At 47.5% G+C, this 26257-nt stretch overlaps 1 protein-coding gene across 1 annotated transcript; it reads right to left on the bottom strand.

The window, feature by feature from the left end:
• LOC147092761 (G protein-coupled receptor 39-like) lies at positions 1–26010 on the bottom strand. Its single transcript, XM_085975678.1, has 3 exons — positions 25923–26010; positions 6368–6436; positions 1–1017 (listed from the first exon to the last, which is right to left on the bottom strand). Exons 1-3 carry the CDS (start codon positions 26008–26010, stop codon positions 113–115), a joined length of 1062 nt encoding a protein of 353 aa, XP_085831804.1. The 3' UTR covers positions 1–112.
• Positions 26011–26257: the final 247 nt, after the last annotated feature.

The raw sequence follows: 26257 nt of genomic DNA, 5'->3' as shown, positions 1-26257 counted from the left end.
TAAGTGGGAGAATTGTTTTTTGATACATGTTCATATTCACAACAGAAAGTCAGTCATTCTAAAATACAACACAGTTTGTATTTGAACTCAATATAGGACAGGAAGCTTTGGTTTAATTTTTCATTCTTTTACCAATAAATGTCCAAGGAATTTTCATCACCTGCTTGAGTTCTTCCCTGAATTTAGTTTGAGTAGTTGCATAAATGCACGTGTTTGTACAGGAACTCAAATACATAAGCATATATCCGGTTTCTGTGGCAATATAGGCAGGGGCTGCATAATCGCCTTGGTAATGCACGGTGCTTGTCACTCTGGTAGTTACAAAATTAACGACAGTTGTCAGCCACAAGAGTATAAAACTTCCCGATACAGTGAACAGTAAAATGATAGATTTCCTTCGGTTCTCCATTTCTGGATCGCTCTGATTCTCACTGCTGTGACCCCGGAGTCCCCTGCGGGCTCTACTGGCCACTAAAATACGTCTGACTGTCAAACAATTAAACAGTAATATCAAAGCAAAAGCAAACCAAGCAAAACAAATGCTTTGTAACCAGGAAAACGCCACACCTGCAGGCGATGAAAAAAAATCCACTTTAGCGCGGCAACCCCGGGGAACATTGTTAATTATTGTCTCAGGTTCAAATGCAAACCAAAACAGGAGGCTCTGTAAACAGATCAGGACAGAGACCGTTGTTATAATCGTGGCCGCAGTTCTCACTGTGCAATACTTGGTTTTAAACTTCTCACAACATATAGCTACAAATCGGTCAAATGTGAACGAGACTGTAAACCACACCGACAAATACAGGGTGATACATTGCAGGTATATAATGATCTTACAAACAACAGTGTAGGACAGGAAGGAATCCGGAAAGCGATAACGTAAAATGCGATTCATTAATATATTGATGATCATGACCAGTAGATCTGCTGTTGCCATGGCCACCATGTAGACAGAGATACATTTGGAAAGGCCGCAGTTTCCTCTGGAAAGAATCACCATTGTCAGTAGGTTCGCTGTGAGAAAGAGGGAGAAGAGGTCAGTCATAGAGTCATAGAGTCATAGAGTAATACAGCACGGATAGAGGCCCTTCGGCCCATCGTGTCCATGCCGGCCATCAAGCCCTGTCTAATCTAATCCCATATTCCAGCATTTGGCCCGTAGCCTTGTATGCTATGGCATTTCAAATGCTCATCCAAATGCTTCTTAAATGTTGTGAGGGTTTCTGCCTCCACAACCCTTTCAGGCAGTGAGTTCCAGACTCCAACCACCCTCTGGGTGAAAAAGTTCTTTCTCAAATCCCCTCTAAACCTCCCGCCCTTTACCTTGAATCTATGCCCCCTAGTTATTGACCCCTCTACGAAGGGGAAAAGCTCCTCAGCATCCATCCTATCTATGCCCCTCACAATTTTGTACACCTCAATCATGTCCCCCCTCAGCCTCCTCTGCTCCAAGGAAAACAAACCCAATCTGCCCAGTCTCTCTTCATAGCTGAAGCGCTCCAGCCCTGGTAACATCCTGGTGAACCTCCTCTGCACCCTCTCTAACGCGATCACATCTTTCCTGTAGTGTGGCGACCAGAACTGCACACAATATTCCAGCTGTGGCCTAACCAGTGTTTTATACAGCTCCATCATAACCTCCTTGCTCTTATATTCTATGCCTCGGCTAATGAAGGCAAGTATCCCATATGCCTTTTTTACCACCTTATCCACCTGTTCCGCCGCCTTCAGGGATCTGTGTACCTGCACACCCAGATCCCTCTGACCCTCCGTCTTGCCTAGGGTCTTTCCCTTCATTGTGTATTCCCTTGCCTTGTTAGACCCCCCAAAGTGCATCACCTCGCACTTTTCCGGGTTAAATTCCATTTGCCACTGTTCCGCCCATCTGACCAACCCATCTATATCGTTCTGCAGACTGAGGCTACCCTCCTCGCTATTTACCACCCTACCAATTTTAGTATCATCCGCGAATTTACTGATCATACCCTTTACATTCATATCCAAGTCATTAATGTAGACCACAAACAGCAAGGGACCCAGCACCGATCCCTGTGGTACCCCACTGGCCACAGGTTTCCAGTCACAAAAACAACCTTCGACCATCACCCTCTGCCTTCTGCCACTAAGCCAGTTTTGTATCCAATGTGCCAAGGCACCCTGGATTCCATGGGCTCTTACCTTCTTGACCAGTCTCCTGTGCGGGACTTTATCGAAGGCCTTACTGAAATCCATGTATACCACATCCACTGCGTTACCCTCATCCACACACCTAGTCACCCCCTCAAAAAATTCAATCAAATTAGTCAGACATGATCTTCCCTTGACAAAGCCATGTTGACTATCCCTGATTAATCCTTGCCTCTCCAAGTGGAGACAAATTTTGTCCCTCAGGATTTTTTCCAGTAATTTTCCTACCACTGATGTTAGGCTCACTGGCCTGTAGTTCCCCGGTTTTTCCCTACTACCCTTCTTGAATAATGGTACTACATTAGCGGTTCTCCAGTCCTCTGGCACATCCCCTGTGGCCAGAGAGGTCCTGAATATATGTGTTAGAGCCCCCGCAATCTCCTCCTTTGCCTCACACAGCAGCCTGGGGTACATTTCATCCGGGCCTGGGGATTTATCCATTTTTAGGCCAGCTAAAACCGCCAATACCTCCTCCCTCTCGATGTTAATATGTTCGAGCATATCACAGTCCCCCCGCCCTATTTCTATGTCTACATCGTCCTTCTCCATAGTGAAAACAGATGCAAAAAATTCATTTAGAACCCCTCCTACATCTTCCGGCTCCACACACAGATTGCCACTTTTGTCCCTAATGGGCCCTATTTTTTCCCTAGTTATCCTTTTACCCTTAATATACTTATAAAACATCTTCGGATTTTCCTTTATTTTGCTCACCAGTGTTATTTCATGGCCCCTCCTTGATCTCCTAATTTCTTTTTTAAGTATCCCCCTGCACTTTTTGTACTCCTCTAGGGCTTCCTCCGTCTTTAGCCTTTTGTATCTACCAAAAGCCCTCCTTTTTTTCCTAATCCATTCCCGTATATCCCCTGACATCCACGGTTCCCTGTGGTTTTTGGAACCACTCTTGACATTTATGGGAACATGTTGCCCTTGTATGATCTCAATCTCCCTTCTGAAAGCCTCCCATTGCTCCGATGCGGATTTTCCTACAAGTAGCTGATCCCAGTCCATTTTGGCCAGATCCTGCCTTATCCTATTAAAATCGGCCTTCCCCCAATTTAGAACCTTTATTTCCGGCCTATCCCTGTCCTTTTCCATGACCACCTTAAATCTTACCATATTATGGTCACTATCACCAAAGTGCTCACCTACTAGCACTTTTTCCACTTGGCCGGCCACATTCCCTAGAATTAGGTCCAGTACCGCCCCCTCTCTTGTAGGACTTTCTACATGCTGGCTCAAAAAGCTCTCCTGGATGCACTTTAAGAATTCTACACCCTCTGAGCCTTTCACACTTTGACTATCCCAGTTAATATTGGGGAAGTTGAAATCCCCCATTATTATTACCCTATTATTTGCACATTTCTCTGAGATTTGCCTACATATCTGTTCCTCTATTTCCCCCTGACTGTTTGGAGGCCTATAGTACACGCCCAGCAAAGTGCTTGCCCCCTTTTTGTTTTTAAGCTCCACCCATATGGCCTCATTAGAGGACCCTGCTAATATATCATCCCTCCTTACTGCAGTAATTGACTCCTTAATTAATATTGCGACACCCCCTCCTCTTATACCTCCCCCTCTGTCTCGCCTGAAGATTCTGTACCCCGGAATATTGAGCTGCCAGTCTTGCCCCTCCCTCAACCATGTCTCCGTGATAGCAACAATATCATACTCCCATGTGTTTATCAACACCTTCAGTTCATCCACCTTATTTGCAAGACTCCTTGCATTAAAATAGATGCCATCCAGCCTTGCCCTTATATATTTGCCCTGTCTACCAAGCTGACTTGTTTTTTCCTCCATAATTGGCAGCACATCCCCCCCTATTTCAGCTTCCCTCTGTATCCCATCCCCCTGCCAAGTTAGTTTAAACCCCCCCCGACAGTGCTAGCAAACCTCCCCGCAAGGATATTTGTCCCGCTCTGGTTCAGGTGCAACCCGTCCGACTTGTACAAGTCCCACCTTTCCCAGAAGCAGGCCCAGTGATCCAGGAAAGTAAAACCCTCCCCCCTACACCAACTCTTTAGCCACGCAGTCATCTGCTCTATCCTCCCATTCCTATACTTACTAGCACGTGGCACTGGGAGTAATCCAGAGATTACACCCTTTGAGGTCCTGCCCTTTAATCTGTTACCTAGCTCCCTAAATTCTTGATGCAGGACCTCATCCCTCTTTTTACCTATGTCGTTGGTACCAATGTGGACCACGACCACTGGCTGTTCACCCTCCCCCTCCAGAATGCCCTGCAGCCGCTCAGTGACATCCTTGACCCTGGCACCAGGGAGGCAACAAACCATCCTGGAGTCACGTTTGCGGCCACAGAAACGCCTATCTGTTCCCCTTACTATAGAATCCCCTACCACTATTGCTCTCCCACTCTTTTTCCCCCCCTCCTGGGCAGCAGGAGCACCCCCAGTGCCAGGAAGTTGGCTGCTGCTGCCTTCCCCTGGTGAGTCATCCCCCTCAACAGTATCCAAAGCGGTATACCTGTTTGAAAGGGGGATGTCCGCAGGGGTTCCCTGCACTACCTGCCTGCCTTTGTTGCTCCGCCTGATGGTCACTCCCTGTGCTGCCCTACCCTGAGGCGTGCACAACTCGCTAAACGTGGTATCCACGAGCCTCTCAGCATCGCGCATGCTCCACAACCCATCCACCCGCAGCTCGAGCGCCGCAATGCGGTCTACAAGTAGCTGCAGCTGGATGCATTTCCCGCACACATGGTCGTCAGGGACACTGGCAGCGTCCCTGATTTCCCACATGGAGCAAGAGGAGCAGAACACGGGTCTGAGCTCTCCTGCCATGACTTACTCCTTTAATTAATTTAAAAATTAATTCAATACCCCAGTTACAGATATACTCTAGGGTGCTTTATTTACCAACTGTCCCCACTACACCTTAATCCCGAGAAATTTAACACCACAGAATTCAAGCTTGTACTGAAAAGAGAGAAATACTCACCAACCAATCACTTACGTGCTCCCTGGTGACGTCACACTCTGATTATTTTTTACCTCTCTCCTCTGATGTTGATTTGGTACGCTTCTGCTTTGGCGCCGGTTTTTAAGCCGGGCCTCTGCTGCTCTCCGCTGCTGCTCCCTGCCCGAACTGGTCGGGCTTCTGCTTTGGCGCCGGTTTTTAAGCCGGGCCTCTGCTGCTCTCCGCTGCTGCTCCCTGCCCGAACTGGTCGGGCTTCTGCTTTGGCGCCGGTTTTTAAGCCGGGCCTCTGCTACTCTCCGCTGCTGTTCCCTGCCCGAACTGGTCGGGCTTCTGCTTTGGCGCCGGTTTTTAAGCCGGGCCTCTGCTACTCTCCGCTGCTGTTCCCTGCCCGAACTGGTCGGGCTTCTGCTTTGGCGCCGGTTTTTAAGCCGGGCCTCTGCTGCTCTCTGCTGCTGCTCCCTGTCAGTAACGGTGGCACTCGGATACATCTCACAGCATATTGTGGGGAAAGGTTCAGATCTGTCCCTACTTAGCGTTATGCACACGGATTATTCTCATTAATATAGGCGAGCGTCCGCGACATTTTATTTAAAGTAATGAAATCATTGAACATTCAAAATAGAGGAACTGAAAATCCGCCGTCCGTCCAGCAAACTTCAGTCAAGTATTAAACATAATTCCACAGCAATTAATGGAAAGATATAATTCAAATAAAATATTCAACTGAGACAAAAACTTTTAATTTATGATCAACCGCTGCCGAGAGGATGGGAACACATTCCTGAGCGGCAATTATTTCTCAAAATATCGTTCAAAGTCCCCTGTCGGGTGGAGGTGTCTGCAGTCCGAGGAATGATCAACTTAATGTGGACAGGGAACAACGGTACAAATGAGGTGATTATTATTGACACTGAGCAACACATTGTGTAGTGGGCTAGGAACGTTTGGAGGTGCCGGGGGATCAGCCTCGCCCTCCCTCAGTATAGGGAGGAATACTGAGCTCATGGTGCAAACCAGCTACCGAGGAGAACAGAGCCTCAGCGGCTGCACGGACCTCTGCCATTCCCGCATTATATTCACCGATTCTCCCGGTAGATAAATGTCTCTGCAATGAGGATATTATCGGAATCTGTTACATCATCATTAAAAGTGAGATCGTCAACAGCTATTAGGCAACAAGAGACATTGACTTACCAGGAACACCGAAGGCTGCGAGAATATTATAGTAAATGTCCGTTACCTGTAGAATTGCTGGCCGTGCCATTTGTTTGAAGATTTGTGTGGATTTTGCCCAGCTTTACGATTTCGTCTGCAATGCATCAGAATCCGTAAATGCTCCCAATTTATAGAACAATCCGTGCCCGGTGGAACAATCCGGTTACACAATAAGTGGCGTTAGTTACAGTCACTTAACAAACAAGGGGTGATTTTTCCATCAGTGCGCCGGGCCGCCAATGGAGAAATTGAGCAGCTCAGTCCATGAATCACCGTCCAATAAAATCAATGAACGGAAAGTAATACCAGAGGGAATGTGCTGTGTGCATGCCCCGTGATCCCTACAGGGACCATCCCTCCCGGACTTTGCATTAGGGTATTGGGGTCTCATACTAATTCGGTGAAATCTTCACTCATCCATCACATAATTAAAAATTGTTTTGTACTGCTATAATGGCTGATGATGAATCGGCTCTAACATCGAATCTAACTGTACTGGTGGTGGCTCTACACTAACATTACAGGTGCTGACGGTACTCTAGAGTTACTGGTGGTGACCCTACTCTAACATTACTGGTGGTGACACAACTCTAATATTCCTGGTGGTGACTCTACTATAACATTACTGGTGGTGACTCTACTATAACATTACTGGTGGTGACACTACTCTAATGTTACTGGTGGTGACTCTACTCTAACGTTATTGGGAGTGACACAACTCTAATATTACTGGTGGTGACTCTAATCTGACATTACTGGTAATGACCCTACTCTAACCGTATTGGTGGTGACTCTACTCTAACATTACTGGTAATGACCCTACAATAACAATACTGGTGTTGACCCTACTGTAAAGTTACTGGTGGTGACCCTACTCTAACATTACTGCTGGTGACCCGACTCTAACATACCTGCCGGTGACCCTACTCTAACATTACTGGTGGGGACCCTAATCTAACTTTACTGGTGGTGATCCTACTCTACCATTACTGGTGGTGACCCTATTCTAACATTACTGGTGGTGTGCTGCCTTCCTTTAGGAATTTATGTTAGTTTTCCAGTTAATTCAGGGGTTTGAGTAATTTGGGTCGATTTCCATTGTGTGCCGCCACCTAGTGGATATTTGGTACCTAGCAAGTGCAGTAAAGCGCAGTAAAGTGCAGTAAAGTGCAGTAAAGTAAACTACTGTATATCACAGACCTGCAGCCACACATGGTCTGGGAAGTTATTTTCTTGCTATGCTCCGGCCTTGGACACTATTTGTCTGTAAGTACTTGAGAATGTTATAGATGATTAGTGTACACTATATTTTGCAGAAAATGTTTAGTTTGTAACTTTTCTCTGTAAGCAAACTTACACAGCTAGCCGTGAAGTGCTTGCTCTCTGTTTAGCTGGTTAATTTGTAGCTGTATTTTGATGCACTATGTACAGGGCTAATTTAAAGTGAATGTAAGAGAATGCCTTTCAGTTTGCTAAATGTATATTCACAGTAAGCTGCGTTTCCACGTGTTTTGGTAAGTTACATGCGAAATGTACTGTGTTGCTCAGGCTTACCTAAATTTGTGTATGCATATCAGTTATGTGCTTGTGTACTAATGTGTGCTTCCATTTCTGTATTGTATTCCAGTTTTACAATAAGAATCTTTCAGTGAAGTTTACAAGAAAAGTCAAGCCTTGTGATTTTTATGGGAAGATATCAAGTTGTTAGCTACCTGTCTAGCTCTGCATAGGAATGCGCTGCAAGGGCAGAATAGTGAAAAGACAACAGCACAGCGGGCTCAAGCACAAGAAGATACCACTCAGCCACCATGAGTCTACGCTCAGGAAGACAATATACCATAGTGGACGTCGACCAGCCAACCGAGAAGCATGAGCGTCTTCGAGCAAATTATGCCAAGTCACAGTCCTCTAAAGCATCCTCTAGATCATCTCGGCGGTCCAGGAGCCCGTCGTCATCGACAGCTTCTGCAGCCGCCAAAGCACATGCCAAGGCAAAAGCTGCCCAGGCTCAATTGTCCTTCACTGAAAAAGAAACTAGTGTGATGAAGCAGAGAGCTGGCCTCGACGCTAGTGTGATGAAGCAGAGAGCTGACCTCAACGCCAGTCTCCACATTCTCCAAAGCCAGAGAGCTGCCGCTGCCGCTGAAGCTGAAGCTACAGCTTATGAAGAAGGTGAGGAGAACGAAGGCGGGGAGCACAGCCATGAACCATATGTTCCAGAACAGCCCCTCAGTCCAGTGCAATGTACAAGTGAGTGGCCTAGAAATTCAGTATAGCCACTTTTGGGGCGGTAAAGTTGGGCGGTCACTAAAGTTAGCGCCCGCCGGAAACTGCAGGTCACTTCGCCGAAATTCAGTAGACCTGGCCAAGAGTTTGGGCGAGCGCTGAAACTGGCGTTGCACTCCTATCTTCAGGCGCTAAGCCGGCGGTGCGGACTGATAACGCCGAGGCCGGGCGCAGCGCAGGTGCGGTCATGTTTTGATTGACAGCAGACACCCTGACGCCGGCCAGCTCTTAAAGGGGGAAGGGTCGACTTTGTCTGCAGCCACGCCCTGGATAGTGGAGCCCTGCAGCTAGGCCTGAACACTGCTGGTGGACCCAAATAGCGCCTGAAGCCATGGAGAAGGCCGTGAACGAGCGCAGCGCTTCTCCCAGCATGCTTTGAGGGTGCTGGTTAGGGGGTTGGAAAGGTACAAAGAGATTGTGTGCCCGGACAGTGGCAAGTAGGCTCCCAGGAGACAGTACAGGAGAGCCTGGAGGAAAATCGCCCACAGGGTGTCAGTCAACAGCGATGTCCCCAGGACTGGTGACCAATGCCACAAGAAGTACAACGACCTCACTCGGATGGTCAAGATGAGTACCCTTTCCAGTGTCCTCCTCATCCTTGCATGTGCACCTCACATTATGGGCAAAGGCCTAATGGCCAGCCCTCCTCCCGCAGCTATGGCACTGGCATGATCCTCAATAGCACTTTCTGCACTTAACACACTGGCCAAGCTATTCGACCATGGGAGGCAGTGCACACAACAACAGGGCACCACACTGGCCAAGCTATTCCACCATGGGAGGCAGTGCACACAACAACAGGCCACCACACTGGCCAAGCTATTCCACCATGGGAGGCAGTGCACACAACAACAGGCCACCACAATGGCCAAGCTATTCCACCATGGGAGGCAGTGCACACAACAACAGGCCACCACAATGTACTTAGAGGCCGTCCTTTCTCTTGCAGGCCAAGATGGCCCAGAATTTGAAGAGCCAGAATGTCACCGGGGGAGGCCGTGCCCAGTTCCAGGTGCTCAGTGAGCTGGAGGAGAGCGTGACTCATGCATGGCCGGGTGGTTGGCCCTGTTGCCATTGGAGATGCCGACCCTGTGCTGCGACCCAATGGTAAGGACATGACCGTTTGGACCTCTCTCGTTCCCCTAGCGCATCAGATCTACATCCTTTGCCACTGTCCAACCAATGCGCTGAATGCCACCACTCATGCCTCCCTCGCTGACGCCCTGTCCTCACTGTAAAGCTACTCTTGTGCCTTCCTGCTTTCAGCTGGTGAGGAGGAAGTCCCTGAAGCAGAGAGTGCCAGACCCTCGGAAGAGGAGGACGACGAGGACCAACAGGAAGGCGGCACATCGGGGGAAGCATCATCTGCGCCAGGGGATGGCAATGGAGGGGACACGTCTTGCCTGGAGGAGAGCCAGGGGGAAGTGTTGCAGGGGGGTGTAGCTCCTGGGCCCAGTGCCGTCCAGGCACGCAGGAAGGGTTGGGCAGAACGGCGGCCTTCTCCCCAGAGGGGGGAAGTGTTGCAGGGGAGGGCAGTTGCTGGGCCCAGTGGCGTCCAGGCATGCGGGAAGGGTCGGCCAGCTCGGCGGCCTTCTCCCCAGAGGGAGAGTCCGGCCTCCAGTCCAGAGACGGACCTCACCCAGGAGGCACGCCTCCTTGATCAAATGTCAGCGGATTCGGAGCGGCGCCACAAGGAGTTCATGGGGGTTGTGGGACAGTTGCCTCAGGCCATTGAGTCCCTGGCTCATAGTGTGGCCGCTTTCGGGGAATCACAGGCCAGGGGTGTTGAGCAACTCGCGGCAGCACACGCCAGGTGTGTTGACCAACTCGCGGCAGCACAGGACAGGGGTGTCCACCAACTCGCGGCAGCGCAGGACAGGGGTGTCCACCAACTCGCGGCAGCGCGGGACGCGAGTCGCGAGTTCATGAGTGGTGCCGTGCAGACACTCACTGATCTGATGCGGGCACAGACCAGGGCAGTTCGGGCACTCACTTCTGCCACACTCGCTGTGTCGGGGAAGCATCGCCAGGGCACCCGCCGCCCTGCTGCAGCACAGCGGGCTGGCCTCCACCAGATTGCTGCGCTTGCTGCACTGCCAGCCCGGCCGAGTGCCAGTGTCTCTGGCGAACAGCGAGCGCGTGCCATCAGCCAGCTTGCCCCCATTGCTGCAGCCGCCACTGCAACTCCCCCAGCCAAGGTGCGACGAGCTGCTGCAGAGACTGATGCTGTGCAGCCACAGCTGCAGCAGTCAGCAGCCGGCCCCTCCAGGGCCGGACCTCGTCTAGGCCGACCCCCAAGGGCATCTGCCGTCACGCATTCTGCCCCTCAGGAGCCTTCCCCCAGCCTTGCAACACCCACAGGGCCCAGGTTGAGGCAGAGCAACAGGTCGGGCAGGGGCCGCACAAGGCTGCACAAGGACTCGCCCTCTCGGCACACCCAGTAGAGTATGGTGGCAACGGTGTTTTTTATATGGGGGTGTTTGTGTTGTGGGGGGGCCTTCTTTTGGTAAGGCCGAGGATGAAGGCCAATGTTTTTTTATATGGGGGTGTTTGTGTTCTGTTGTGGGGGGGGCTTCTTTTGGTAAGGCCGAGGATGAAGGCCAATTGGATGGGCAAGTTTTGTTATTCCTCCCCAGGTTGTGGGAGTGAGATATTCTTTTCACAGTTTTTTGGCGGTGTTGTCTGTTTTTCTGTTTCATGTGGGAAGGGCCCTGAGTTTGTTAAATAAAGCTTTTTATTTATTCAGCTTGTCCAGGTGTCATGTTTCCAGTGGTTGTTGCGTTAAGCGGCTGAGGGCTTGCGGAGCGGCTGCATTCAGGTGCGTTCATTGCCACAAGCCATTCCCTGACAGGGGGCCTAGAAGTGTCGTTCAATAAGCTGCCGGCGGACGGCCCTTGGACCTTGTGGCTCCCTCCTGGGCTGGTACTCCTCCTCCTCCTCCTCCTCCTCATGGTCCTCCTGCGCGTCCTCCTGAGGTGGTGGTGCTACGTCAGGTGGCAGTGCCTGAGTCCTGCGGATAGCCAGGTTGTGCAGCATGCAGCAAACGACGACGAACTGGGAGACTCTATCCGGCGAATACTGTAGAGATCCGCCAGAGCGATCCAGGCAGTGGAACCGTTGCTTGAGGATGCCAATCGTTTGCTCTATGATGTTCCTTGTGGCTTGATGGCTTTCGTTGTATGCCTCCTCCGCAGGGGTCCTGGGCGCGTGGAGCGGGGTCATGAGCCATGTACACAAAGGGTAGCCCTTGTCCCCAATAAGCCATCCCCTTGGTGGAGGCTGTGCCTCGAGCATGTCAGCCACAGTAGTCTGGCGCAGGATAAATGCATCGTGGCTGCTTCCTGGAAAGCGGGCATTGACAGCTAGGATGCGCTGCCTGTGGTCACACACCAGCTGTACATTGAGGGAATGGTAGCCCTTCCGGTTGCGGTAATCCTTAGCATTGTCGATAGGTGCCCGCATAGCCACATGCGTGCAGTCAATGGCGCCCTGCACCATGGGGAAGTCCGCGATCCTGCCAAATCTGACTGCACGCTGCTCCTGCTATCTATCTATCTGTCTATCTATCTATCTGTCTGTCTGTCTGTCTGTCTGTCTATCTATCTATCTATCTATCTATCATCCCTTGTTAGCGGAGTTCCATAGTGTTGACGTTTGCAACAAAGGGTTGTTAGTCCGGCGATAATATCTCCGCTTATTATTCACGCACGACTGTTTTTATATAATCACAAGTGTTATTAGAGATACTGATTTCCTCTTCCATTTATGTTAAATGCCATGCAAGTAACACAACCAGATTCCCAAGCTCCGACTACCTCTGAAATTGCTCGCTGATGAGAGAGAACAAGAAACTTGTTGGGCTAAATGGAGGCAAATACCTTCCCTGCGCAGGAATGTACCGGCATAATACTTGTGTCTGCAGCGCTGCAGACTTGCACTGGATCCTGTAGCACCTGCAGCACCTCTTTGCCAACAAATTAGACTCTAAAGTGAAGAAGACAGCAGTGGAATGCATTGAGAAATATTTCCGACAAAACGTCATTAACGGAAGCAGTTTCTTGCCGTGCAAAGGTGTAGATCTACAATCTACAATCATTGATAATTTATATCAAACGATGATTTAAAAAGAAGTTTCTGTAGCAGAGACAAAAACAGTAGCGGGCATAAATTACTGGCATATTTGATTTCCAATAATGATTAGATTAGCTTTTCCCAAGATGAATCAAAAGAAGGTGAATTGCTAATCAAAATAGTAGAAGCAAAGTCATTGACAGTGTAGTAACGTTTAAACTGTCGGAGATTTTTCTGAGGTTCACTTGACGAGTCTATATGAATTCAGGGTTTATGTTTAGTTTTCTTTTGAACAGCTTTTTCAAAGCTTACGTTTACAAAGTTTAGTGAGTTTTATTCAAAACCGGCTTTGCACATGGATAGATTGTAGAATAACTGCTTTGTAAATAATCTTTGAAACAAGGAAGTTTCCCAAGTTCGCTGCTTCAAGCTAAATAAATTATCGAATCATAGAGTGACACAGCACAGAAGGAGGCCATTCCCTAGCGTGCCTGGGCCGGTTTTTTGATACAGTTATCATATTAATTCCACTTGCTTGCCATTTCCCCATAGCACTGTATTTTTATCTTCAAGTGTCTTTTAATTAACTTTTGAATATCACTGTTGACTCCGCTCCCACCAACGTGTATGCCAGATCACAACAAGTCACTGTGTCAATAAATGTTTCCAAATGTCGCCTCTGGTTCTTTTTCCTATCACCTTCAATCTGTGTTCTCGGCTATCCAACACTTCTGCCAATGCAACCTTTTCTCCTTATTTACTCTATAAAACACATTCGTGATTTTTAACACCACTATCAAATCTCCTTTTAATCTTCTCTGCTCCAAGCGAGCAAACACAGCTTCTCAATTTCTGGACATAATTGAAGTCACCATTCTAGTACATCTCTTCCGCACTATAGAAACATAGAAACATAGAAGATAGGAGCAGGAGTAGGCCATTTGGCCCCTCGAACCTGCTCCATCATTCAATGAGATCATGGCTGATCATTCAAATTCAGTACCCTGTCCCTGCCTTCGCCCCATATCCCTTGATCTCTTTAGCCTTAAAAAATATATCTAACTCCTTCTTGAGTATATTTAATGAATTGGCCTCAACTGCCTTCTGTGGTAAAGAATTCCACAGGTTCACCACTCTCTGGGTGAAGAAATTCCTCCTCATCTCTGTCCTAAACGAAGGCCTTATCTTTAGACCCCTGGTTCTGGACTCCCCCACCATCCGGAACATCCTTCCTGCATCTAGTCTGTCCAGTCCTGGTAGAATTTCATAAATTCCAATGAGATCCCCTGTCATTCTTCTAAACTCCAGTGAGTATAAGCCCAATCGACCCAATCTCTCCTCATAATAATAATAATAATAATAATAATTCAACTTTATTGTCATTGTACAATGCACAACGAAATGTAATCTTGCAAGCTCCCATGAGTCCAGTACAAATAACATTAACATTAAACGTAAATAGGACCGTCCTGGGAGAAGCAAAGCCGCTGCGTCTGTGCGCACCGCCATTCCATTTCCACCATTCCTCCTGTCCGACAATCTTCAGCCCAACGCCCGGGCCTGCTCACCAGCCGCCCCTCCTGGGGCTCCTTCTGTGACCTTCTCACCAACCGCCCTTCCTCAGAGCTCCTTCCATGACCTTCTGCACCTGGTCTTCCCTGATACGTCATTCCTACCATTCCAGATATCAGTCTGGTGAATCTTCGCTGCACTCCCTCCATGGCAAGAACATCCTTCCTCAGATAAGGCGACCAAAACTGCACACAATACTCAAGGTGTGGTCTCACCAAGGCCCTGTACAACTGCAGCAAGGCATCCTTGTTCCTGTACTCAAACCCTCTCGCTACGAAGGCCAACATACCATTTGCCTTCTTAACCGCCTGCTGCACCTGCATGCTTACCTTCAGCGACTGTTGCACAAGGACACCCAGGTCTCGTTGCACTTCCCCTTCTCCCAATCTATTGCCGTTCAGATAATAAGCTGCCTTCCTGTTTTTGCCACCAAAGTGGATAACCTCGCATTTATCCACATTTAACGAAATCTGCCATGCATCTGCCCAAACACCCAACCTGTCCAAATCATACTGGAGTCTCTCGGCATCCACCTCACAGCACATACGCCCACCCAGCTTTGTGTCATCTGCAAACTTGGAGATATTACATCTAGTTCCCTCGTCTAGATCATTAATCTATATTGTGAATAGCTGGGGTCCAAGGACCGATCCCTGTGGTACCCCACTAGTCACTGCCTGCCACTCTGAGAAAGACCCGTTTATTCCAACTCTTTGCTTCCTGTCTGCCAACCAGTTCTCTATCCAAGTCAGTACCTTGCCCCCAATCCCATGTGCCTTAACTTTACACGCTAATCTCTTATGCGGGACCTTATCGAATGTCCATATACATGACATCCACTGGTTCTCCCTTATCTATTCTACCAGTTACATCCTCAAAAAATTACAGTAGATTAGTCAAGCACGATTTACCTTTTGTAAATCCATGTTGACTTTGTCTGATCCTGTCACTGTTTTCCAAGTGCTCTGCTATTACATCCTTTATAATGGACTCTAGCATTTCCCGCACTACCGATGTCAGGCTATAATTCCCCGTTTTCTCTCTACCACCTTTTTTGAACAGTGGGGTAACATTTGCTACCCTCCAATCCATATCTCAAAGGCTGTGACATCCTTCCTAATGTGTGGTGTCCAGAATCGAACAGAGTACTCTATCTGCCGCCTAACCAGTGTTTTAAAGAAGTTTATTAAAGTGAACAGTGAAGAGGATAGTGATAGACGTCAAGAGGACATAGCCAGGCTGGTGGAATGGGCGGACACGTGGCAGATGAAATTTAACACAGAAAAGTGCAAAGTGATACATTTTTGCAGAAAGAATGGGTAGAGGAAATATAAACTAAAGGTTGAAAGCCTAGAGTCGTGTATAGAGCGACCTAGGCATATAAGTGCACAAATCATTGAAGGGGTAGGGCAGATTGAGAAAGCAGTTAAAAAAGCGTACGGGATCATGGACTTCATGAATAGAGGTATATAACACAAATGCGTGGAAATTATGATAAACTGTATAAAGCACTGATTCGGCCTCAGCTGGATTATGTGTCCAGTTCTGGGCACCGCCCTTTAGAAAGGTTATGAAGGCCTTAGAGAGGGTGCAGAAAAGATTTATGAGAATGCTTCCAGGATGAAGGATGTCAGTTAGTTGGCTTGATTGGAGAATCTGGGATTGTTCTCCTTAGAGCAGAGAAGAGTGAGAGAAAATTTGATAGGGGTGCTCAGAATCACGAGGGGTCTGGACAGAGTAGATAGAGAGATACTGTTCCCATTGACAGAAGGTTCGAGAACCAGAGGACACAGATTTATGGTGATTGGCAAAAGGAAATGAGGAAAAAACGTTCGACACAGAGAGTTGTTAGGATCTGGATTGCATTGCCTGAAAGGACGGTGGAGACAGACTCAATCACAGCTTTCACAAAGGAGTTGGATATGTACCTGATGGAAAATAATCACAGGGAAAGGGCAGGGGAGTGGGACTAGCTGAGTTACTCTTCTGGAGAGCCAGCGCAGCTCGATGGGCCGAATACCCTCCTTCTGTGATGTAACCATTCTATGATTCTATGATTTTGACTTCCTTGCATTTCTACTCTATTCCTCTATTAATAAAACTAAGGATTCCTTATGCTTTGCTACACAAGAGAGATAGGAGAGTCGCACAGCAATATAAGCATGGCAAATCAAATCATCTTAAATCAACTCAAATCAAATCAAATCAACACAAATCAAATCAAATCTTCTGAAATCTAATCAAATCAATTCTCAGAAGCACTCTGTTGTACCGTTGTGAAAATACTAGTTTCCATGCCGTAATTATGTCTTTGTTCTGAACGACTCTGTTCATGCTTCAGCCCCCACCAGGATGGCCTGTGAGCGCTCTGCTTCTTCCTTGAACAGAGGCCCAACCAGTCCCCATCCACCACCACCCTCCTCCGCCTGGCTGAACTTGTTCTCACGTTGAACAACTTCTCCTTTGACTCCACTCCTTTACTCCAAATCAAAGATGTTGCTATGGGAACCCGCATGGGTCTTAGCTATGCCTGCCTTTTCATGGGATATGGGGAAAACTCTTTGTTCCAGTTGTTAGATCCATGTGTTAATGGAGACACGGAATGCAGGAGTTGATTTAACAAGTGTTTACTGAACAAAGTCTGGAGGTGAACTAACTACACAAGACGCTACACAGGCTTATATACCCGAGTGGTCACTACTGGTACTACAGTATACAGGGGCTTCAAAAACATAGTTCCTCTTAAAGGTACATACACTACAATTCCTCCCCTTTTAGATAAATAGCACATAACATTTTAAGTAATCATTAAATAACATTTTTACAAGAACAATAATATACACATTTGCTGAAGTTAATCAATTAGAAATTCAGTCTCTCTGGAGGCTTCCTGACTCGGTCCGGATAACGCCTCGGTGGTGTAGTAGGTTTCGGTGGTGTAGTAGGTTCTTTTGGCAAGGTCGATTTGGCTTCAATGCCAGTGTCGGGTTCATCTGATTCCAGTATCACTGGATCGGAGGTAGATACTATGGGTATCTCTGCTTCATCACTAGGCGTATAGAGTTGTGGTGTAGGTTGTCCTTTTTTGGATGACTCTATGATCTGGTCAGCATGGCACCTTATTATGCTTTTGCCAATGTCCACGGTATACATCAGCGGTCCTAGTCATGTGCAAATAGTTCCAGGCTGCCATTTCTCGGTACGGTAGTCCCGGGCCAAAACTGGTTGACCTATCTGGAAGGTTCTAGTTGGCCTTTCATTCATGCTTTGAAATTGCCGGTTCTCTATGTCCCTTCTGACGTTTGGCTTGACCAAATCCAGACGGCATCTTCGTCTTCTATTGAAAAACATCATGGCGGGGGTTTGGTTTGTAACCACATGTGTTGCATTCCTGTACGCAAACAAGAAGTTATCTACCTTATGTTGTAGATTTATGTCTTCATTACCCATGGCCTTTATGGCCTTCTTGAAGGTCTGGACAAACCTTTCAGCTAGTCCATTGGTGGCGGGATGGTATGGGGCGGACATGTAGTGCTTAACCCCATTGTTTTTTAAGAACTTCCTGAATTCTTCGGATACAAATTGTGGTCCATTATCAGAACAGATCTGTCAGGCAGCCCATTCCTGGCGAATATGGTCCTTAATACTGTGATGGTTTTTTCCGTGGTGGTGGAGGACATCTTTATTACCTCCGGCCACTTGGAGTGTGCATCCGCCGCGATTAAGAACATTGAGTCCATAAATGGACCAGCAAAGTCGATATGTACCCTTTGCGATGGAGATGAAGGCCACTCCCATGGATGTAGAGGGGCTTGTGGTGGGGCGTTTTGGACCTTCTGGCATCCTAGACAGCTCTTGGTCATTTCTTTGATGTCTCCATCGATACCTGGCCACCACACAAACGCTCTGGCTAAGTTTTTCATTTTCACGCCACCCAGATGCCCCTCGTGAAGCTCCTTTAGCACTCTATCCTTGAGTTTGGGTGGAATCACCACTCTGGATCCACACATCAAGGTTCCTCGGCACACTGACAGCTGTTCTCTTCTTTGCGAGAATGCTGGCAACAGTGGTTCACCATGTGCTGGCCATCCCTTCACCATTAAATCATAGACTCGTGAGAGAGTCGGGTCATTTCGCGTTTCCTTTTCAATGGTAGAATTTGTCACCGGTAGACATTCCACTATGGTCAAGTGGAACATCTCCAATGGGTCCACTGTAGGTGCCTCTTCCACCGTTGGCAATGGTAGGCGCGATAACCCGTCAGCATTCCCATGCAGTTTTGTTCCTTTGTATTCTATGTCATATTGGTGTGCCCCTAGGAAAAGGGACCACCTCTGTAGCCTTTGCGCTGTCATAATGGGAACGCTCTTTTTAGGGTTGAATATGGAGACGAGGGGTCAGTCAACAAGGTAAATTTTTGTCCGAGTAGGTAATGGTTGAATTTCTTCACCCCCCACACCAGGCTGAGTGCCTCCCTGTCGATCTGGGCATAGTTACGCTCAACTGAGTTCAATGAGCGTGACGCAAAAGCTATCGGCCGCTCCGAGCCATCAGGGAATCTATGCAATAATACCGCTCCCACGCCATAAGGGGATGCATCGCACGCCAGTCTGATTGGCAGTGATGGGTTGTAATGAGCTAACACTTCCCTGGACGTGATCAAGCCTTTGCATTTATGGAAGGCACGTTTACAGTCTTCGCTCCATTTCCAAACTACTCCCGTTTGTAGCAGTGCGTTAAGCGGGTGCAGAACCATCGACAAGTTTGGTAAAAATTTATGATAGTAATTTACTAATCCCAGGATCGACCATAATTGTGAGACATTTTCAGGTGCTGGGGCCTTTACGACTGCTTCAATTTTTTCAGGTGACTTATGCAACCCTTCTTCGTTAATGACATGGCCACAATATGATATTTGTTTCTGGAAAATTCAAACTTGGGGCTATTTGCTCGTAGGCCTCGTTCTCTCAGCCTCGTGAGCACCTGCTCCAAGTTGGCAAGGTGCTCGTTGTCATTTTCTCCTGTTACAAGGATGTCGTCTAGGTAGCATTGAGTCCCCGGAATCCCTTGCAGGACTTGCTCCATAGCTCTTTGCCAGATAGCCGGAGCTGATGCCACTCCGAAAACCAGTCGATTGTACTGGTACAGGCCTTTGTGTGTGTTTATCGTGAGATACTTTTTAGAGGCCTCCTCAACCTCCATCTGTAGATATGCCTGTGCTAAGTCAATTTTGGTGAAATGTTTCCCTCCGGATAGTGAGGCGAAAATATCTTCTATCCTCAGAAGAGGATACTGTACCGTGTGAAGAACCGGGTTTACAGTCACCTTGAAGTCCCCACAGATGCAAACTTTTCTCTGTTCTTCAGATTTATCATTATTCAACGTTTTCTTCATGACTGGGACGATGGGTGTTGCCCACTCGCTCCAATCTACCTTGGATAACACACCTGCTTTTTCCAAATTCTCCAGCTCTGCCTCGACGGCTGGACGAATTGCGTATGGCACCGGCCTTGCCTTAAAAAACTTGGGAATTGCCGCATCTTCCACTTTTATTGAGGCGGTGGCGCTTTTTGGGGTTCCTAGTTCCTATAGAAACACTTCTTTGGCGTTAGCCAAGATTTCTTTTAATCGTCCAGGTATGACGTCATCATCGTTTTTTTTCTTACTGGTCACCGTCAGTGCCTGAATGGAGTGCCAGTCTAAACGTATCTTTCTGATCCATTCATGTCCCAACAACGGTGGACCACCACCTTGCAGAACGTATAAATACAACTTCTGTATTTCCTTGCCGTTGTATACAACAGGCACCCTTATTTTCCCTCTGGGGTATACTTTCTGCCCCGTATATGTCTTCAAGATAATGGATGTGTCTTTCAAAGGTATATGCGGAAATAACCGCTCGTAATCCCGTCGACTCATGACGGTCAGAGCTGATCCTGTATCTAGCTCCATTTTGACTGGGGACCCCGCTATCATGAGGGTAACCCAAATGGTCTGGTAATCTTCTTTGGCAATTACATTATGTAATTTGAGACAGCTTAGTCTCTTGTTTCCGGAGTCACTAACACTCTTCTGGTCTTCGGAGCTACTGTCCGTCATCATTTGTACCTTTCTGTACTTTTCCTTATTGACCTTTTTACTGTCAGCGTATTTCTTTCCAGATCTGCATACACGTGCAATGTGTCCCATCTTTCCGCATTGCCTGCATGCTTTGTCCTTGAACCAGCAGTCCTTCTGGTCATGGGTGGATCTGCCGCAGCGATAACATCTCTCGAAACCCCGTGTCATTTCATGGGTGCCGAAGTCCTGTGGCTTTTGCTGTATCTCTGCAGCTCCTCTTGCTGCTGCTTCGTATGATACAGCCACACAGAAAGCCTTGTCCAGTGTCAAATCTTTCTCAGAATGTAGTCTTTTCTGTGTTCCATCGCTTAGGAGACCACAGAGGAATTTGTCTCATAGAGAATCTGCCAGTCCGGCCCCGAATTGGCAGTACTTTGACAGCTTTCGTAATTCGGTGAGGTAATCAGCGTTACTTTCATTCTTGTGCTGATTCCTCCTGAAGAATTTGAATCGTTCCGCTATCAGCAGCGGTGTTGGGTTTAAGTGCTCTTGTAAGGTATCAACAATCTCCTTAAAATTCTTGTCCATCGGTTTGGCTGGAGTGATCAAGTTTCGTAACAGCCCGTATGTCCTTGCGCCCATCAGATTTAGAAGTACCGATGTCTTTTTATCATCCGCTACTTCATTCGCCTTGCAATATACCTCCACTCTTTCCACATATGTGATCCAATCTTCTATATCACTATCGAAAGCAGTAATATTGTCAGCCTTCGGCATCTTGAAAATCTAAAATGGCGCTTCCTCTGTCCCTGATGGATCAAAATGGTGCCTCCCGTGCTTTTCTTTCTTCCCCGCCAAGTTGAGATGGCGCCTTCTGCGCTTTCCCACCACTGCCGCTGCTGGCAACGCTGTTCTCCGTGGTTCCCGTTGCGACCTGCAGTTTTTCGCGGTATTTCTATTTTTTTTTTATATGTCGCTTCAATAGTTTCTCCGTTACTTGGAGAACCATTCCCGTCGTGGAGCAGACCCTCTGGGACTTTCCCCTCCCTCTGCTCAGTCCGAACGCCGACCTGCTTTGCAGCACCGGACGCGCCCTGAGTGCTCCACCCTCTCTCTCTCTTTGCCTCTGCCTCCTGACTCGCTGCCCGGCCCCGTTGCAGAGCCACCCGATTGAGCTCTAGCCCGCCGCAGCCCAGGAAGGATCAGTGCACTACCTGCCACCAGCCCGTTTAGCTGGGGAAACCACAGACTGGAGACCAAGCCTGGCCCTCGTTTTCGAGTTTCTTCGAGTTATTTATTTATTTATTTATTTATTATTTTTTCTTGCTTCTGGCTTCGACCTTCGTCTGAGGAATCGATCCCCTTGAGGTGCTGCCGAATTGCAGGTAAGTTCGTTTCAAACTCATCGCCACTGTTAGATCCGTGTGTTAATGGAGACACGGAATGCAGGAGTTGATTTAACAAGTGTTTATTGAACAAAGTCTGGAGGTGAACTAACTACACAAGACGCTACACAGGCTTATATACCCGAGTGGTCACTACTGGTACTACAGTATACAGGGGCTTCAAAAACATAGTTCCTCTTAAAGGTACATACACTACACCAGTCCTCCTCGGATCCCCTCCCTCACTTCTTTTTCTGGTACACTGATGATTGTATCAGTGCCGTCTCCTGCTCTCACCCTGAAGTAGAAAATTTCATTTACTTTGCCTCCAATTTCCACCCTCCCCTCACCTTTACATGGTCCATCTCCGACACTTCCCTTCCCTTCCTCGACTTCTCCATCTCCATCTCTGGCGATAGGCTATTGACAAACATTCACGACAAGCCCACTGACTCCCACAGCTACCTGGACTACACTTCCTCCCGCTCCACCTCCTGTAAGGATTCTATTCCATTCTCCCAGTTTCTCCGTCTCCGCCGCATCGGCTCTGATGATGCCACCTTCCATACCAATGCTTCCGACATGTCTTCCTTTTTCCTCAACCGAGGATTCCCCTCTACTGTGGTTGACGCGGCCCTTGACCGTGCCCATTCTATCCATCGCACTTCTGCCCTCAACCCTGCCCCTCCCTCCTGGAACCACAATCGAGGTCCCCTTGTCCTCACCTTTCACAACACCAGCCTCCACATTCAACAGATCATCCACCAACATTTCCACCACCTCCAGCATGATTCCACCACCAAATGTCTCTTCCCCTCTCCTCCCCTTTCAGCATTCCATAGGGACCGCTCCCTCCGTGACACCCTAGTCCACTCCTCTATCACCCCAGCACACCTTCCCCTTTGCCCAGCACTGTCCCGTGCAAGCGCAGGAGATGCAACACATGCCCTTGTACCTCCCCCCTTCCCACTGTCCAGGGCCCTAAGCACCCCTTCCAGGTGAAACAGCGATTTACTTGTACTTCCTGCAATGTAGTATACTGTATTCGCTGCTCACGATGTGGTCTCCTCTACATTGGGGAGACCAAATGCAGATTGGGTGACCGCTTTGTTGAACACCTCCGTTCAGTCCGTAAGGGGGACCCCGAGCTCCCGGTGGCCTGTCACTTTAATTCACCGCTCCATTCCCGCTCAGACCTCACCGTCCTCGGCCTCTTGCATTGCTCCACAGAAGCTCAGTGTAAGCTCGAGGAACAGCACCTCATCTTTCGATTAGGCACTCTATGTATGCCCTCTGGATTCAACATAGAGTTCAACAATTTCAGATCATAACCTCGGCCCCTATCACACATATATATACATTTAAAAAAAAATTTCCACACTTTTGTTTGGCCTTTTTTCTTCCTTCCCACATGGCAGCTATCCTTCATTCTGCCAGCGCAATTCACATCTCATCTATAGCCATACTTTGTTCCTTAACCTGCCCCATTACCACCTCTGCTTGCCTTGAATATCTCTCAATGTCTCTTAATCTCTCCTGCTTTCTATCCTAACACTGACCTTCCCTTTTGTTCTTTCATCCCCTCTCCCTTTCCCCAGCCCCTAACTTGCTTCACAATCTATTCCTTTTCCTGCTTTTTTCCAGTTCTGACAGAAGGTCATCGACCTGAGATGTTAACTCTGCCTCTCTCTCCACAGATGCTGCCTTGGCCCGCTGAGTTTTTCCAGCGTTTTCTGTTGTATTTTCATTTTTGTTAAGTTAATTGAGGGATACATTTTGTCCATAAGAACGTAAGAACATAAGAAATAAGAGCAGGAGAAGGCCATTCGGCTTCTCGAGCCAGATCCACCATTCATTAAGATCATGGCTGATCTTCTACCTCATCTCCACTTGCCTACACTAGCCCCACATCACCAGGGCCCTATATAGTTGCAGTGAGAAGTCTTTATTCTGATATGCAAATCCTCTTGTAATAAAGACCAACATATCATTTGGTTTCCTAATTGCTTGTTGTACCTGCATGTTAACTTTCAGTGATTCGTGTAGAAGGACACCCAGGTCCCTCTGAACACCAATGTTTCCCAATCTCTCAACATTTAAAAAATAGGCTGCTTTTCTATTGTTCCTGTCAAAGTGGATAACTTCACATTTCTCCACATTATTTTCCATTGGCCATGCTCTTGCCCACTCACTTAGCCTGGCTATAACCCCTTGCAGGCTCTTTGCATCCTACTCGCAGCTTACATTCCCACCTAGATTTGTATCATCAGCAAACTTGGATATACTACATTAGGTTCCCTCATCCACATCATTGATATAGATTGTGAATAGTTGAGACCCAAGCACTGATCCTTGTGATACCCCACTAGTTACAAACTGCCAACCTGAAAACGATCCGTCTACTCCTACTCTCTCTTTCTGTCCATTAAGCAATCCTCAATCCATGCTAATATATTACCCCAATACCGTGAGCCCTAATTTTCATAGAAATTTATGTCACAGAAGTAGGCCATTCGGTTCATCATGCCTTTGCCGGCCGTAAATAAACCATTCAGCCTAATGCCACTTTCCAGGTCTTGGTCTGTAGCCTTGTAGGTTACGGCACATCAAGCACATTTCCAAGTACTTTTTAAATATGATGAGGGTTTCTGCCTCTACCATCATCAGGCAGTGTGTTCCAGACAACCAAACACCCTCTGGGTGAAAATGTTCTCCTCAACTCCCCACTAATCCTTCTACCAATTACTTTAAATCTACGCTCCCTGGTTATTGACCTCGCTGCTATGGGAAATAGAACCTTCCTATTCACTCTACCTCAGGAGCTCATAATTTTATACACCTCAATTAGGTCTCCCCTCAGCCTCCACTGCGCCAAAGAACACAACCCCAGCCTATTCAATCTTTCCTCATAACGAAAATGCTCTGGTCCTGGTAGCATCCTGTTAAATATCCTCTGTATCCTCTCCAGTGCAATCACACAATTAAGGAAAAAACGCAAAACAATCCAACATTTTTGTTTTTCAATAGACTGTATAAGTTTTACACCAAAAAGACTCAAAGTATAGTTCGGGAGCAAGAAACTTTTACTCAGTTTCTAAAAACGTAAACCAGACATCAAAGGGATATCTTTCCTGCTCTTGTTCTGAAGATACATTTCTTGATGGGGTATGAACAACAGCCCTCCCGTACCTTGCCAAAGGGGCCGTTCAAAATTTGTGACCTAAGGGCATTTAGATTCAAGCAAGTAGTGTGAGACTGGAGTCACATGTAAGCCACAGTTCCATTGCCATACCACCGATTTCCACCTCTGTAAAATTGCCCGACTCCACCCCTGCCTCAGCTCATATATTGCTGAAACGCTCATCCATGCCTTTGTTGCCTCTAGACTTGACTATTCCAATGCACACCTTACTGGCCACACATGTTCTTACATAAACTTGAGTTCATCCAAAACACTGCTGCCCATGTCCTAACTCGCACCAAGTCCCATCTACCCATCACCCCAGTGCTAGCTGACCTAGGCTGGCACCCGGTTAAGCAACACCTCAATTTAAAAATTCTCATTGTTGTTTAGAAATCTCTCCATGGTCAAGCCCCTCCCGGTCTCTGCAACCTGCTCCAGTCCTACAGCCTTCTGAGATATCTGCGCTCTGCGATTCTGTACTGTGGTGACCAGAACTGTACACAGTACGCTAGCTGCGACCTAACTCGTGTTTTATACAGTAAAGCATAACCTCTCAACTCTTATATTCCATGCCTTGGCTATTAAAGGTACGTATCCTGTAAATCTTCTTAACCACCTCAGTTACTTTTCCTGCTACCTTCAGGTATCTCTGGATATAAACCCCATGGTCCCTCTGTTCCTCTACACTTCTCAGTATCCTACCATTTGTTGTGTATTCACTTACCTTGTTAGCACTCACCAAATGCATTACATCACACTTCCTCGGATTGAATTCCACTTGCCACGTTTCTGCCCACCTGACCAGTCGATTGATATCGTATTGCAGTCTACAGCTTTCTTCATTACTATCAACTACATGGACATTTTTTGTATCATCTGCAAACTTCTTAATCATGCCCCTACATTGAAATCTAAATCATTGATATATACCACAAGAAGCAAGGGACCTAGTACTGAGCTCTGCGGAACTCCACTGGAAACAGCCTTACTATTTGCTTCCCTGAGCCAGTTCTGGATCTCACCTGCCACTTTCGCTTGGATCCAATAGGCTTTTACTTTTCTGACCAGTCTGCCATGTGGGAACTTTTCAGAAGCCTTGCTAAACTCCATATAGACTACATCAAGTGCATTGCCCTCATCATTAAGGCTCCAATGTGTAAAGATATGGTTTTGCCGAAGACAATTGATAGCCCCACATCCGCCTGTAATTTCCTTGTCTCGTGCCATCACCGACGGAATGTTAAACTTCCCATGTACACTTGGAACATTTCACAATTCTGCCAGAGCCATTTTCCTGGGGGTAGTTTTACCTTAGTTTTGTGGATTTGAAACAGAAAAGAGGCATAAATCTGTTCAG

This window comes from Somniosus microcephalus, unplaced genomic scaffold, assembly GCF_052327205.1.
Source record: "Somniosus microcephalus isolate GS21.2 unplaced genomic scaffold, FLI_Smic_1.0 unresolved_chr2, whole genome shotgun sequence".
In the NCBI taxonomy this organism is placed as follows: domain Eukaryota; kingdom Metazoa; phylum Chordata; class Chondrichthyes; order Squaliformes; family Somniosidae; genus Somniosus; species Somniosus microcephalus.
Note: the sequence above shows the minus strand (reverse complement) of the source record. Positions and strands in the feature narration are given on the sequence as shown.

Bases quoted from the DNA above. Each gene is read 5' to 3' on its own strand.
- LOC147092761 (XM_085975678.1), bottom strand. From the start codon at position 26,010: ATGGAGTTTAGCAAGGCTTCTGAAAAGTTCCCACATGGCAGACTGGTC. The intron at 6,437-25,922 runs GTGAGATCCAGA...GATGCATTGCAG, and splicing joins GATCCAAGCGAAAGTGGCAG to ACGAAATCGTAAAGCTGGGC. The intron at 1,018-6,367 runs GTAACGGACATT...TCTTTCTCACAG, and splicing joins CACGGCCAGCAATTCTACAG to CGAACCTACTGACAATGGTG.